The sequence below is a fragment of the Grammomys surdaster genome, unplaced genomic scaffold, assembly GCF_004785775.1.
Source record: "Grammomys surdaster isolate TR1022 unplaced genomic scaffold, NIH_TR_1.0 66, whole genome shotgun sequence".
Taxonomy (NCBI): Eukaryota; Metazoa; Chordata; class Mammalia; order Rodentia; family Muridae; genus Grammomys; species Grammomys surdaster.
Window position 1 is genome coordinate 3625000 of NW_021604568.1, and position 15240 is coordinate 3640239.

Here is a 15240-nt window from a genome sequence, read left to right on the forward strand (position 1 = left end):
GTGAGGCAGCTTACTGGTTAAGGTTTCATACTTCAGCAGACCTGGATATCTGTGAGAAACAATCCTAGAAAAGAGGAAAGACAGTGAAAACCAGCCATGCAGGTACTCCTTGAAAACCTCCCAGCCGTGTGGGCGCTCCTTAAAAAACTCCCAAGTCCTCACTGTCTAGCAACCTCAGAGTGTTCTGCCAGTGCTTAGACCAGCTAACGTTTAATCTTTGGCCAGTTCCTCTATAGAGAATACTGTAGTAGGTCAGCTACAATTCTGGATGGTTCATCAAAGCATGGACTCAGTCAAATAGGGTCAAGACGGAGGCCCAGTTCCCAGAAGTAGGTGTAAGTCAGGGTTCTATCACAGAAGAAGGTGGCAGACAGTTTCCGGAAAAGTGCGAAGTTTGGGGAGAAATAGTAGCAGAGGTGAATTACCTGAGTCTCTGGAAGCTGATATGCTGTCTGTATAGACTTCTGTCTAGTGTGGGATGGCTCGCAGGGCTGAGGTATGATTGAGTCTGTGGCAGTGGTCAGGAGGTTCCAATTGTAGCGAAGTCATGGCTAACGACAAAGTCAAATTCCTTTCTTCCCCTTAGTTTTATTTCCATAAGGCCAACTCTTTTTTAAATGAGGTTTTAATTTATTCTTTGGCTTTTTATATAATAGATCTTGAGTATATTCTTTCCCCTCCCCCAACTCCTCCCAGATTCTCTCCCATCCCCCTACCTACCCAACTTCACAAAAAACCAAATCAAACTGAAGCAACTACAAAAACCGTTGAGTCCAGTGTGTGTTGGCTATGTTACTGAATGTTCTTCTTCTTGGTTATCGTCTGTGTCCTTCTCTAGGCCAGTGTCTCTATAGAAAGGCTGGAGAAGTACCTGGGAGGGGATGATCTGGACACATCTGCCATTCGCCATGTCTGCAATTTTGGTAAACAAATTTGAAAATTATTTCCACAGATTATTCATCGTTCTGACACCCAGACTATTTATAGGCAGGGCTTAAGCACAGCAGCTAATGAAAGGAAAGAGCGAGGGAATCCATTTTGAATGGATTTGCCTTGTACAGTAAACAGTACAGACTATGTTCTCACTTGAAGGAAAGTACTTAGCCAGATTCCTAAGCAAAACAGCTATTTTGAGAGAAGCAGGGAGTCCTGCAGGGACCCAGGAAACAGAACTTGTCCTGGAGCGAGTGTGGGGATTGGGAAGGTAACTTGGGGGTGATGGAACACACGGGTTCTGATTCGGAAGGCGTCCGTTGCCAGAGTACTGGATCTGGAGTCCAAAATGAGGAGGGCTCAAATAAGAACATAGAAGTCACGGGGAGGACTAGGTAACAGAGGGTCTAGGGAAGGGTGGGGGTTGGAGATGTGGGGGTATTGGAGCTGGGGTTGAGGTAGCCAGGGCATCTAGAGGGCCGAGGAATTTGAGTTCCCAACTTTAGGTTCATTGCCTCCTGTTAGCATAAGCTCGGCACCTAACAGAGGTGATTTCAGGGGCTGATCGATGAATCAGAGACACATGGGCTAAGGAAAGATGGACGGTCTCATGAGTCCCTACCTGTAACTAAAAGCGAAGGCTTTTTCCCCTCCTCTCAATAGATAAAGCTGTGCAGTTTTCAGACGCCTCTTTTACTTGGGACCGGGACTTGGAAGCCACGATCCAAAAGTGAGTTCGATCCCCTTGCTTTCCAGCTCTCCCTCAGGATCCTCCTGCCCTACCCTGTTCTCAGAAGATTCTATACAGTGGAACACCAGAGAAGACTGTATGTTATACTCACTGGATACTAGTTTAGGCTCTACCCTGGAGGGGTGAGCTGAGAGTAAAGAATCCGAGCCTTTCCCCATGGTTCTATTTTCTATCTGCTTTCATGCATGTGCCTCCAGTTAAATATCCATGAAGATATGTGTTCCTCCCGATACTAGCCGGAGAAAGTGCATGCACTTCCTGAACTTTAGAATCTAGCTTTTCTCCCCAGTCTAGACAATGGGAACTATTGCTGTAGATTTCAGAGGTGGGTGTGGCCATACACACCTGCAGTCTCTGCAGCCAGGAGGCTCAAGCAAAGGGATCATGAGTTTGAGATCCATCTGGGCTATCTAGCAAGTCTCTTAAAAAAAGAGAGAGAGAGAGAGAGCTACTGTAGACTATGCCTGTTCAGTGAGTAACTACTATAAAGCATCTCCTTTGTGCGTGCTGTTGCATGTAGAGGACTGGTTAAGCCCATCCCATTTTGGACTCCAGAACCACTGTTAACTCTGGCTATGGATGCCTTCCAAGTCAGAACCTGTATGTTCTTTCACCCCAAGTAAAGAACTCCATGACTTCTCGCCCTCTCTCCCATTCCTGTAGCCTTGAAGTGCGCTCTAGGGTCAGCACCAACCAGAATCAGTCAGAACAAAAGGCGCCGCTCCAACAGTCCCAGCCAAAAGCTTTCCTTTGTAGAGAGGAAACCAGACACAGTTCCCACCCCACTGCTGCAGTCCCGAGCAGGTTGGGAAAGACTATGTGACAGCTTCCTGATGTGCCAAGTGCTTTAGGGACACAAATAGTCACGCTGGCACAGAGTCTCCGGAAGTCTAGCCCAGCGTAGACCAGTCCCCAGCCGGAGAAGTCAGATCTTTAGTGTTAGGGCTAGGTAAGGGAATTTGCTTTCAGCAAATATTGCTCATAGAATAAATAAATCTGAGAAACGTTAAGTAACGAGTTTAGTTTAGAAGCAAAATCCAACTCTGCTACTTTAAAAGCAAAACCTTAGTCCGGAGGAAGTGACCTTTCAAAACTGCCCAATCCTACAGTATTGGTGTCGAGATCTGAACCAAATCAGGTGTCTGGGCTCCTGAGAGGAGGATGGTCAACTGTTGGTCCTAAGAGAACTTTGTCTCCCTAGGAGAACATTTGCTATTGCAAATGCCCCTTGGATAGGACCTTATTTGATGAGTTTGATAAGTAGAACTCATCCTTCAGTGTCTTAGAACTTAGCAATAATAAAGAAGCACTTCGGGGTCTCCTACATCCACGGCAAAGTTATCTAAAGTGAGATTTCATAAACTCAGAGAAATGCCTTGAACGACTGCCCCCCACTCACCCACATCCTTCAAAAACATTCCTCTCTTTCAGTGTGAACCTGGACATAAAGCCAGGCCAACTGGTGGCTGTGGTGGGCTCTGTAGGCTCTGGGAAGTCCTCTTTGATATCAGCTATGCTGGGAGAAATGGAAAACGTCCATGGACACATTACCATCAAGGTGAGCGGCAGTGGGACAGAGAAGACTTCCAACCCCCAATGCAGGCCTTAGTGCGATTTCCTCATTTGGGTCATAGAGACATCTGATGCAGTTGTGAACTATGGATTCTCTGCCTCTCTCCAGTCTTATACAGTCAGACTCTGGGGAAAGAACCTAAGAGCCTGCAGTTTTAATGAGCTGTCAATGTGATCCATACGTGCATACCTAGGAAAAGTTGTAATAGAATATAAAAGCCAGGCCAACTAAAAACGTAACTTCGTAGGGCTGGAGAGATGGCTCAACAGTTACGAGCACTGGCTGCTCTCACAGAGGACCGTGTTTGGTTACCAGCACCCACATGGTGGCTCACAACCTTCTGTAACACCGGTTCCAGAGGATCTAAGACTTTTTTCTGTCCTCTCTGGACACAAGACACACATGTGATACACATACATGCATTCAGGCAAAACACTTAAACATGCAAAAATAAAAGAAATCTTCAAACAACAAAACACTTTACCTTGTAATCAGAGTACCAATAATAAGCAACAATAACATCAGTGACGACAGCAGAGGCAACACTGGCATTTGTACCTAACATCATAATTAGTCTGGAGTCTCTATCCTCCCCGTGATGGGAACTGAACCCAAAGCCTTGTAGAGAGTAGGCAAATGCTCTCCCTCTGAGCTATATCCCAACTGTCTCTTTGCCCTAACACCTCCCGTGTGTGTGTGTGTGTGTGTGTGTGTGTGTATGTGTGTGTGTGCCTGTGTGTGTGTGTGTGTACTTGTGCCACAGTGTGCATGTCAAGGTCAGAAGCTAACCTCAGCTACCTCTGTTGTTCTCACTACCATGTAGACCAGGTTAGCTGACCTACAAGCTTCCAGAACGGGTTCTACTGTCTCTGCTTCCCAATTCCCCTTAGGAGCACTGACGTCACTGACACATACTACCATGTCCACTGACGTCACTGACACATACTACTGTGTCCAGCTTTACCTAGGTTTTTAGAACTAACCATTTCCACCAGTCCTCTTTTCTTGCATTTTGTTTTAAGCCACACTGTAGCCTGTCTCCTTCTGCAGCCCAAGCTGGCCTTGAACCTGTGATGTCCACCCGCAGACTCCTGAATAACTTTCCTTTCAGGCTTGTGGCACAGTGCCCAGTGCACCTTCTTCTTTGAGAGCTACATCTTTAAGTAGAATTCCTAAAATACAATGTTATGTTTGCTTTGTTTGGTTGTTTGAAAACAGAAGAGAGTGAATTCATGGTATTTTCATGAGTCCCCGAGCTTCTCCAGAGTTAGATTTACAGGAAGCTATAAGTAATTTTCTATCCTTAAGTCCGCCACTATTTGTACCACAAAGATCGTGTTAGCCCCTTCTAAGGCTTTCTTTTTAATTATGAGAAAGTTTGCACCAGGTTGCTTTACCTTAATCTGCTTGGGAAGTCAAACATTTCTTCTTTCACAGTATGCTGAGATCACTCCCTTGTTTATTGATCTCCAGTGGTTCCTGTGCATTTAAAAAGAAAAACAAAACCATGTGCTGTAGCCGAGGGGAATACAGATTTAACTGTCTCCTAACTCCTTTTAGGAGACTTTTTATTACAATTCAGTTATTTCTCAAAAGCAGTCATTTGTCAGTCTCTATCCTTTTGCTGTGTTAATTTCAGCCTCTTTGGATTTTTCTTCTTTCCCAGGGTGTCATCTATGTCAATAGAGTTAACATTCTATTGGCTCTAACCAAGCCATTGGATTTGACTAAGCCCCTGTTCTTAGCAGCACAGACATGCCTTCTGATTTTCAGGATCACGGCAAGCTAACGATAGGATCAAAAGGCATGCAGGGAAGAGGCCGTTTAACGGCAGGGTGTTGGTCTTACTTCCCGGACAACAAATGAATAACTATCAGATACTCGGAGCCGAGCTCCATAGCTCTTCCAACTTAAGCATTGCTTGTCCCTTACCACGCTCCAGCCTCCATTTCTGTAAGTGTGACTGTCAGATGGTCTGGTCCTTCCCATTTAGGGCTCCATAGCGTACGTCCCTCAGCAGTCCTGGATTCAGAATGGGACCATCAAAGACAACATCCTGTTCGGATCAGAATACAACGAGAAGAAGTACCAGCAAGTTCTCGAAGCATGTGCACTCCTCCCAGACCTGGAAATGTTGCCTGGAGGAGACATGGCCGAGATCGGAGAGAAGGTACTTGCGGCAAGGAACCTTGAAGGGTACAGAAATAATTGAGGAAAAACAGTAAGGACAGTAGTGAAAAAGTATGCTGATAAATCATGACAGTCACAAACACACAAAACCCGTCTGTATGGCTGCATATCTAATATAAATAACTAGTTTTTGTATGTATTTTTAGTCATGGCCTAACTATGTAGCTTTGACTTACTAGTCTAGGCTGGGCCTCACACTCACAGAGATCCACCTGTGTCTGCTAGGATTAAAGGCCAGCACCACCAGCGCCACCAGAACTGACTTTCAAATTTGTAGGCTTTGTACCTGGAAGCAAATACAAGAATCTTTAATAAACACTGATTTTAGTAACTATATTATATCCATTGGGTAGATATACCATAATTTACTTAGAAATTTTTGCCGGGCAGTGGTGGTGCACGCCTTTAATCCCAGCACTTGGGAGGCAGTGGCAGGCAGATCTCTGAATTTGAGGCCAGCCTGGTCTATAGAGTGAGTTCCAGGATAGCCAGGACTACACAGAGAAACCCTGTCTCGAAAAACCAAAAAAAAAAAAAAAGCAAGCAAGCAAGAAATTTTTGATACTAGATATTTAAAATATTTTTTATCCTTTCTCCCATTTTTAAAAAATGAACAAAACAATTTTAAAACTGAACATAAACAATTAACCAGTTATGTTTCTGTAAGGATAAGGTGCTGGTCTAAGGAGTTCCCTTATACCCCTCCTAGGGACAAGGATCTTGAGACGCTAGGAGGTGAGTGAAAATACAGCTCTAGGTTGTCTTTTCCTTTAAGTCAGAACCCATTAATTGAACAACTACTCAGTGACAGGTCCCCAGCCTTTATGTTAGCTCCACTTGCCCACAGGGCAGAAAGTGTCAGAGTGTTAAATAAGCAAACTGAATGCTGGAAAAGTTGGACAGAACTAATTATTTGGGCTATAGTTATTTAAATAGAAGTTACCTTTTTGTATAAAGAAACATACTACGTTTAAGCATTGGCATCTTACTGGGCAAATGTCTTCATTTTACTGCTCCTTAGCAGACTTAGCAGGTCTAGGGAGTGTTGCTTAATAGAAATGACTTTTTTCCTCAGGGTATAAATCTCAGTGGCGGTCAGAAGCAGCGAGTCAGCCTGGCCAGAGCTACCTATCAAAATGCAGACATCTATATTCTAGACGACCCCCTGTCAGCTGTGGATGCACATGTGGGAAAACACATTTTCAACAAGGTTGTGGGCCCCAATGGCCTGTTGAATGGCAAGGTGAGGTGCCATTCTGTGAGGAGGGCAGCAGGGGAGGCCCGGGTGCGTCACACACATCTCTCGGGACAGTGTTGTCCTGAGGAGGATTTTCTTGCCTATCTTCTTCCTGTTAGACTGTTCTCAGTTAACATCTGTCCCTTGAAGGCTCCCATTATGAACGCATGGCCTAGACTGAAACTGGCTATAAGAGGCTTTCTCTGTTCTGATACTGGGGAGAAAAGCTAGACCTGTGGTTATCAAAGAAATATATATCTTGGGCTGGAGAGATGGCTCAGTGGTTAAGAGCACTGACTCTACTTCCAGAGGTTCTGAGTTCAAATCCCAGCAACCACATGGTGGCTCACAGCCATCTGTAATGAGATCTGATGCCCTCTTCTGGTGTGTCTGAAGGCAGCTACAGTGTACTCATATATAATAAATAAATACATCTTTAAAAAAAAAAAGAAATATATATCTTTGTCTCTCTGCCGATAATAGCATTTTCTTTCGCAATAGGCAGGGAGATTCTAACCATATTTGGCTTGTTTCCATCAAGATTTCTTGAACCAGCTTGCCATTCTACCGAGACTCTGCCTCTGTGTTAGCTCAGAGGGTCTGCAGGAACTCTCTTCCTCCTGTTCTTAGTCCAGCTGTCTGTCCCTAAGACCTGGGTTTCAGTCACTCAAGAGCTGACATCTACCCTATGGCAAGTCTGTTGACAAAATAAAACAAAGAAACAAAAAGTGTTTTTAATGGTACTGTGCACAGACTGCAGTGGAAACCTTAGAGGAATCCCCATGTCGTACCAAGGAACTTGAGAAAGGCACAGGGACATAAGGGGTAAGCATCTCCAAGATGTTTCCCTTAAGAAGACTCTAGATGTTGTTGCATTGTGGGGCAGAGGATTAGAGCAGTAGGCCTAGGTCGTCTCTCAGAAGCCATTACAATCCCGTATGCTCTCATTCGGGCTCCTTGTTGATTTTCCAGTCTTCCTGTGAGGTGAGTTCCTGCTTCAGTAATCAATATAGGAACACAAAATAAGTCAACTGTCCAACTCCAGGGAGGCCTGGATAAAAATGGTGTCTCTTTTCCCACAGTGTTCCTGACTTACTGAAAGATCTGGGCAGTTCTTTTTCATACGGTTGATTAGCTGACTAGGTACATGAGGGTCTAGCGAGTGAAAGGGAATAATTAGCCCGTAATCTCTCTGTAAGGACAAGGTTGGCCTCAGGGCTTCTCTCAGCTCAGTGTTGTCCTTCAGGGGCATGGAGGCCAGCATGTGTCAGCAAACCTCACTGATGCTATCGGAAAATAATTAGGAGTAGATCCATGACTCTAGGTGTCTTGTTTCACCCCCAGGGTGATGCTTTAAGATGAGATGCTGGGAACAGAAGGTAACGTAAAATGAGCCACATGGTTGGGGCCCCGCATTCTAAAGCAAAGCTCCCAAGAGGAACTGACTAGCCTGGTTTTCTCTTTTTAGAGCAATCCAGGGACGACGGTGGGCTTGGAATGATCAAAGCAACTTGATTTTTTTTTTCTTTTTTAAAAAAGATTATTTATTTATTTATTTATTTATTTATTTTATGTATGTGAGTACACTGTAGCTGTCTCCAGACATACCAGAAGAGGGCATTGGACCCCATCCCAGATGGTTGTGAGCAACCATGTGATTGCTGGGCTTTGAACTCAGGACCCCTGGAAGAGCAGTAAGTGCTCTTAACTGCTGAGCCATCTCACCAGTCCTTGATTTTGTTTTTACAGACGCGGATCTTGGTTACTCATGGCATTCACTTCCTTCCCCAAGTGGATGAGATTGTAGTTCTGGGGAAAGGCATCATCTTAGAGAAAGGATCCTATCGCGACCTGCTGAGCAAGAAGGGAGTGTTTGCTAAGAACTGGAAGACATTCATGAAGCACTCGGGGCCTGAAGGAGAGGCCACAGGTATGTAAGCAGGGCTGGAACAGAATGGAACGTGGGGTCTTAGTGGGATGGTAAACCAGTATCTATATCCTGGGCTAGTTAGTGTCCAGTGAATTACATTTGGAGTTGAATTGCCCAGAGATTCAAACTCATTCTTCTGTGTTCTGAGTCTCTGTAAAGGAACATAAAAGGTAAAACTCTGGGTCAAATGAGTGGGACCCTCTACTCTGCTGCCTGTGACATGTAATCAAAACAAACTCTAGCATGTACAACTGAATGTTCAAATGAGTGGCCCCATGAAGGTGGGAGTGGGAGAGCAACAGTATCCACTTGTAGGGGTGACAAGCTCCTTTTTACTCAAGTTACACACCCTACCCAAACTGCTTCAAAGTCATTAAATCCTAGACAGTTTCACGGGATGGTTTTGATAATCCTTAACAAAGGAATATTGATTAGTACATTAAAAATTACTGTATGTTTTTCCCATAGAAACAATTCCTACCACCATTGCATTCCCACCACCGCCACTGTGCTTCAACCATCACCACTGTGCTCCCACCACCACCACTGTGCTCCCATCCCCACCACTGTGCTTCAACCATCACCACTGTGCTCTTACCACCACCACTGTGCTCCCACCACCACCATTGTGCCCTCCCACCGCTGTGCTCCCACCACCACCACTGTGCTCCCACCACCACCATTGTGCTCCCACCACCACCATTGTGCTTCCACCACCAGCACCGCTATGCTCCCACCACCACCATTGTGCTCCCATCACCACCACCACCACCGCCGTGCTCACTGAATAGCCACGGTTAGCCTCTGAGCCTGTTTACTATGACTCTTTCCAAGGTTCTCCCAACAGTTGTACTGGGTACAGCATCAGGTGGCGGTCACAAATGAGAGGTCAGGATTGGGGGTTGGGAGGAGAGAGGGAGAGAGAGAGATCTGGAAAAGAATTCCAAAAATTAGGACTTGTGTTAAATATAGAGAGGTCACTTCTGAGCAATTATGTAAGGCCCTGAGCGTAACCTGATGTTTCATAGGTTCTGAGAGTTGGAATTTAATTGGAATGAGGGGAGGAAGAAGTGAGTTGTGTCGCTATGGACTCTGTACTGAGTTCCTATAAGCTGCTATAACAAAGTGAAGTAAGCTAGATAGCTTAAACAGAACAAAGGTAGTGTCTATACTTCTAGAAGCTATGCAGGCGCTATCAAGGTGACAGCAGAATGTGTTCCTTTTTAAGGTGCTAAAGAAGGAAACACACACACACATGCATGTGCACACCCATGCACCCATTCCCCCTCCCCAACTCTCTTTCTTCCCTCCCACCCTTTGGTACCAGCCGCAGTTCCTTTCTGTTGAGAGAAGGCTTTAAAGCCAACTAAAGAGCTCTTAGTTACTGCCAAGGCACACAAACCACCGCTTCTCCTTAGGGTTACCATGCTATGCTGCTCACTGCTATGTTTCATATTCGACACAGCTGGATAGGACTATTGGTTGCTTTTCTCCCTTGGAAGCTTGTGTGGTGCCTTCTGGTACCATGAAGGCCAGTTCTCAGGCAATGATCCTGGGTTAGAAATTCATTAATCCCTTGATGAACAATATGTGAGGGGGCTTTTCTCTCCTTTCTCATAGTTTCCTGAGTCCTGTGTTATTCCCTAACTCCTAACATGTCTGTCTCCTTAGTCAATGATGACAGTGAGGAAGAGGACGATGACTCTGGGCTGATGCCAACTGTGGAGGAAATCCCTGAGGATGCAGCTTCCTTGACCATGAGAAGAGAAAATAGCCTTCGCAGAACACTCAGCCGCAGGTAGCTCATGTGCTCAGCTGGCAACTCTTACTGCTTCCTCACTCCTACTTGATCTTTCTTTTTCTATGTGGACTTTTCCTGAAAGAGTACATGTCATGGAGAGTTAGCTCTGCCTTTGTTTCCTTGGGGGCGGAATGGGGACTAGGGCTGTGGCAGTTAACCTGCACAGTGAAGAGGTGGTGACACCTGCTTGTACGAGACGAAGCGTCCACATGCTCAAGAGTGTTTTCCCATTTCTACCTCAGCTCTAGGTCCAGCAGCAGGCGCGGGAAGTCCCTCAAAAACTCCTTGAAAATTAAAAGTGTGAATGCCTTGAATAAGAAGGAAGAAGAAGTGAAAGGACAAAAACTAATTAAGAAGGAATTTGTGGAAACTGGGAAGGTAAAGCACACACACACACACACACACACACTCATGCATGCACGTACACACGGCTCTGCTCCAGGCTATATAAGGAGACTTGGAATCTGAAAAAACAAAACAAAACAAAACAAAACTTAGAAACTAGTTGAAACTTAGCCCCAGATCTACTGGGACAATGACCTCTATCCGTTTGCAGACATTCAAATGCATTGTTTAGATGAAAGCAGAGACAGAGACTTCCAAGAAAATCATGTCTCTATAAAGGATGAATGTTTGATTCTATCCTGTGTGAAGAACGGGGACACTTCTCTGAAGTACACTTCCAGGAACTGGGAAACACTAACACCAGAGCCAGAGCACACAATGCCAATTAAGCAAACTTAAAAGCACAGTCTCCAAGGCCTTAATAAATTGCTGGCCCTCTCCTATGTGTTTTTCATCACAGTTAAGTGCTTATTAATAATGGCTATTTACCTTGTACAGTACTTAGTATCAACATATCCTGGCCAAGTGTAGAAATGGTGATCACAGGCTACTAAGTTTTGCTACCCACTTTTCCAGGGGACATCACCCCTTGACTTAGTTAGCCAAAACACCATGACCAAAAGCAACTTGGGAAGGAAAGGCTTTGTTTTATCATACACTTCCAGATCACAGTCCATCGCTGAGGGAAGTCCAGGCAGGAAATCAAGCAGGGCAGGAACCAGAGGCAGGAACTCAAGCAGAAGCTATGGAGGATGCTGCTTAATAGCTTGTGGCTTTGCTCAGCCTGCTTTCCTATGGCATCCAGGCAGTAGCACCACCCACAGTGACCTGAGACCTCTCATATCAATCATCAATCAAAAAAAAAAATACACCACAGGTTATCTGCAAGCCAACCTGGTGGGGGCACCCTCTCAACTGAGGTTCCCTCTTCCTAACTTTTTGTCAAGTTGACAAACAACTAGCCTGCACAATGGTTAGTTTTCTTTAATCCCTGACCCAAAGCCCTCAGGGATTGTGTTGAATGGGGTCTTTGCAGGTAAAGTTCTCCGTCTACCTGAAGTATCTGCAAGCAGTAGGATGGTGGTCCATACTCTTCATCGTCTTCTTCTATGTATTGTATAATGTTGCTTTTATTGGCTCTAACCTCTGGCTGAGTGCTTGGACCAGTGACTCTGAAAACCCGAATGTGACCAACTATTCATCTCAGAGGGACATGAGAATCGGGGTCTTTGGAGCTCTGGGAGTAGCACAAGGTATGTCTAATGGCTGTGATAGACATCTTTATGAGATTTGTCTGGACCCTGTACATTTCCTATGACTCAGGAAAGCATCTGATACTGTGTCCCAGGCACAGATCTTCAGGAGTCTGTGTGCATGGTATTAACAATACTGACTCTGTTTCTAGGTATATTTATGCTTATTTCAAGTCTGTGGAGTATATATGCTTGCAGAGGTGCATCCAGAACTTTGCATGAACAGCTGCTAACCAACATGCTTCGAGCACCCATGAGGTTTTTTGATACAACTCCCACAGGCCGGATTGTGAACAGATTTGCTGGTGTACGTATCTCAACACATTGGGGTGCTTAGATACTGAGGATCCTTCTAATTGTGGAGAGCCCTCACCCAAACCAACTCTGCAGCTAGGGTTCTTTGTCAACTCAGCATCCAAGTATTTCTGGGATACTTCCTGTGAAGTCTCCAGAATCCTAGGGATGGACACCTCAGGCCTTTCAGTAGCTTATTATCTAGTGAAGGAGAGGAAAAAAAACCTTACGGTATGGTTAAAAACAGCAACGGCATGTGCAGAGGTGTTCTAGGACAAAGAAATGCTGGAAAAAGAGCAAGCTCAAACCGGATGGCAAGCATGGGGAATATCATAAAAGCTGATATTAAGTCACTGAAGTAAGAGAAACAGTGAGCATTGTAGCAGCAAGGAGAGCGCAAGAGAGCAGGGTGAGGGGGAGGATGCTCCAGAAAAGCAGACTCGCTGCTCGGGACGGCTAATAGAAGGGACCATAGGATGACTGTTTCCTTGATTTGTCTCCATTCTTAAAACTTTTGATGCTCTAAGAACCAGTAAGTTAGGTCTGAGTTTTGGATCGGGATATCTGTGTGGTAAGAGGATCTCAAACAGTGCTTCCATCTGCACAGATCCTGGGACTGTGGGCACTGGGGCATTCCTTTCCCACAGTTAGCTGAGTATTTTCAATGAGCCTGGTACTATTTGAGTAAAGATGGCCTCCTTCCGTGGACTAGACCTAATCATTCATGGGTTCCTCTAAGTGTATCTGAGATGGAAGCTTTAGGATTAGAGGCAGAAACCAGGCAATTCTGAATGATTGTCAAGTGACGTCAGCACAGGTTTTAGTTCTCTACTTATGGAAGGGAAAAAGCATTTTATAAGATGTACACATAGCACTGCACTGTGGGTGGATCGTAGCCTACAGTCAGGGTCTGAGGACACAGAAATCACTTAGAAAGTAGACAGGTAACCGCATTTCTCCTCTTCCTGTAGGGTAGAAATAGCGAAGCTGCCATTGAAGGCCACTTAAAGAGGCTATCTGCTAGTTAGTCAGTAAGAAGCACATACCTCTGGATGATGATAGTTCTCAGAAGAATTCTACAGCCTCCAGTCTTCCTAGTGTTGTTATATGGATGGGCTGTCTTCTGGGAATGGACACAGGGGTCTTCCTGTGAGCTATTTAGACTACTGTCAGATTTGCTGACTGGTCCTACTCGAAAAAAAAAAACTCAAAAATCATATAGCAAGTTACGTTGCAGAGGTGGTTCAGGGCTATGAACAAGTTTGGTATGGAGTCTTCAAGAAACAAACACTGAGTCCTTAAGAAAAGAGAGAGTAGAAGAAAAAGAGTGAGGAATCTGTGTTAGGTAAGGATTAAAGTAATCTCACAGAAGTGGTAGCTAGTGAGGACTTGGCTTTTCTGCCAGCTCTCAACGTGGCTAACATATATGCATGGTGAGTGTGGGGCAGGTCCATAGACTCAGAAGTACCCCCAGTGCAGAGCTCTCTTGTGAACTAGTGTCCCTGGCTGAATGTGGGAAATTCCAGAATCATCTGGACTTGTCTTAGTGTTCACATGCACAGCTGATCTAGAGGATTAATGTAATCCTCTAGGAAAGCCAGGCAAGGGCAACCATGATATAAAACAGGGTCTCCGAGCACGTTCCAAACCATCTGCCATTCTGTTAATTTTCTCAGTTTATTTCACATGACAAAAGACAGTACGGCAGCTAAACCCATCTTTCTCTTCTGGGTTCCTCGGTTGGGACACTGTGCAGCCAGGAGATACGTTCAGTCCCCTTTTCCTCTCCCTTTGAAACTCTGTGTTTGTCGGAAGAAACAAATGCAATGTAAGTAAAGGTGGGAGACAAAGCGTCTAAGGTGCGCCAGACTCTACTTCATAGACAGAACCTGCAAACTGAGGGTTTCTCTGAAAGCCTCTAGTATTTTGCAGTGTAGGTTTAATGAAGTTGATGAATGAAAGAATGAGAAGTCCTCCAAATCTGTTGGAAAAGCTGAAGATTGTTGCCCTGTATCTTTGGAAGAATTTGGAAAAGTAAGGAGAAATTTGGTTAATTTTGGATGACCTGTATGATCTATTACAAACAGACAGCTTGAGATGAGATGGCAAAGTCCTAAGGAATTAATACAATTCGAGCATTCCAGGCTGGAATCAGGAAAATGAACAATGTCTTACAAGTTCACTGGCTCACTGTCTCTCCTAATGTGTATCCCCAGGATATTTCTACGGTGGATGACATGCTCCCCCAGACTATGCGAAGCTGGTTGCTGTGTTTCCTCGGCATAATTAGCACTCTCGTGATGATCTGCATGGCCACCCCAGTCTTCGCCATCATCATCATCCCCCTCGGCATCCTCTATATATCTGTGCAGGTAGGTTTGGGGAAGAAGCTGGGTCTCCCTCTCTGCCTCTGAAATCCTTGAGACGCTTCCTTTATGTTTACTGTGGCAGCTCCTCTCCAGCATCTTTGATGTGCCCAGGAAAGCGGGGGAGTCATCCAGAGCTCAGATGTCAGCATTAGTCAGTGGGTCACAGCATGTGTCACCCTAAACTCCCCCCAGAGAGCTTAGGTAGGAAACGTGTTCGGATTCAAGATGACGTTTGCTGTCGTTGACAATGTTCTTAAGTTACGAGGGGTGTTTGTTTGTTTGTTTGTTTGTTAATGTTCATTGGTGTTCTGCCTCTATGTATGTCTGTGTGAGGGTGTCAGATCCCCTGGAACTGGAATTACAGACAGATGTGAACTGCCATGTGGGTGCTGGGAATTGAACCCAGGTCCTTTGGAAGAGCAGCCAGTGCTCTTAACCACTGAGTCATCTTTCCTATTTTGAGGGGTAGGAACATATAGCCTGGTGGCAGAGCATTTGCCTAGCACTGAGAGGGAGAAGGAAGGTGAAAGAGGGAGGTGGAGAAGGTAGAGAGGGAGGGAGGGA

The 15240-nt window shown here is 45.1% G+C and overlaps 1 protein-coding gene across 1 annotated transcript in view; it reads left to right on the forward strand.

The window, feature by feature from the left end:
- Positions 1-15240, forward strand: part of Abcc2 (ATP binding cassette subfamily C member 2) — a 59665-nt gene that overhangs the window by 30813 nt on the left and 13612 nt on the right. The window contains exons 14-24 of the mRNA XM_028776195.1: positions 839-923; positions 1597-1663; positions 3116-3242; positions 5251-5427; positions 6523-6690; positions 8434-8614; positions 10286-10412; positions 10658-10793; positions 11797-12013; positions 12166-12320; positions 14524-14679. Coding sequence (XP_028632028.1) covers positions 839-923; positions 1597-1663; positions 3116-3242; positions 5251-5427; positions 6523-6690; positions 8434-8614; positions 10286-10412; positions 10658-10793; positions 11797-12013; positions 12166-12320; positions 14524-14679 — 1596 coding nt within the window. The remainder of the gene's footprint in view (positions 1-838; positions 924-1596; positions 1664-3115; positions 3243-5250; positions 5428-6522; positions 6691-8433; positions 8615-10285; positions 10413-10657; positions 10794-11796; positions 12014-12165; positions 12321-14523; positions 14680-15240) is intronic.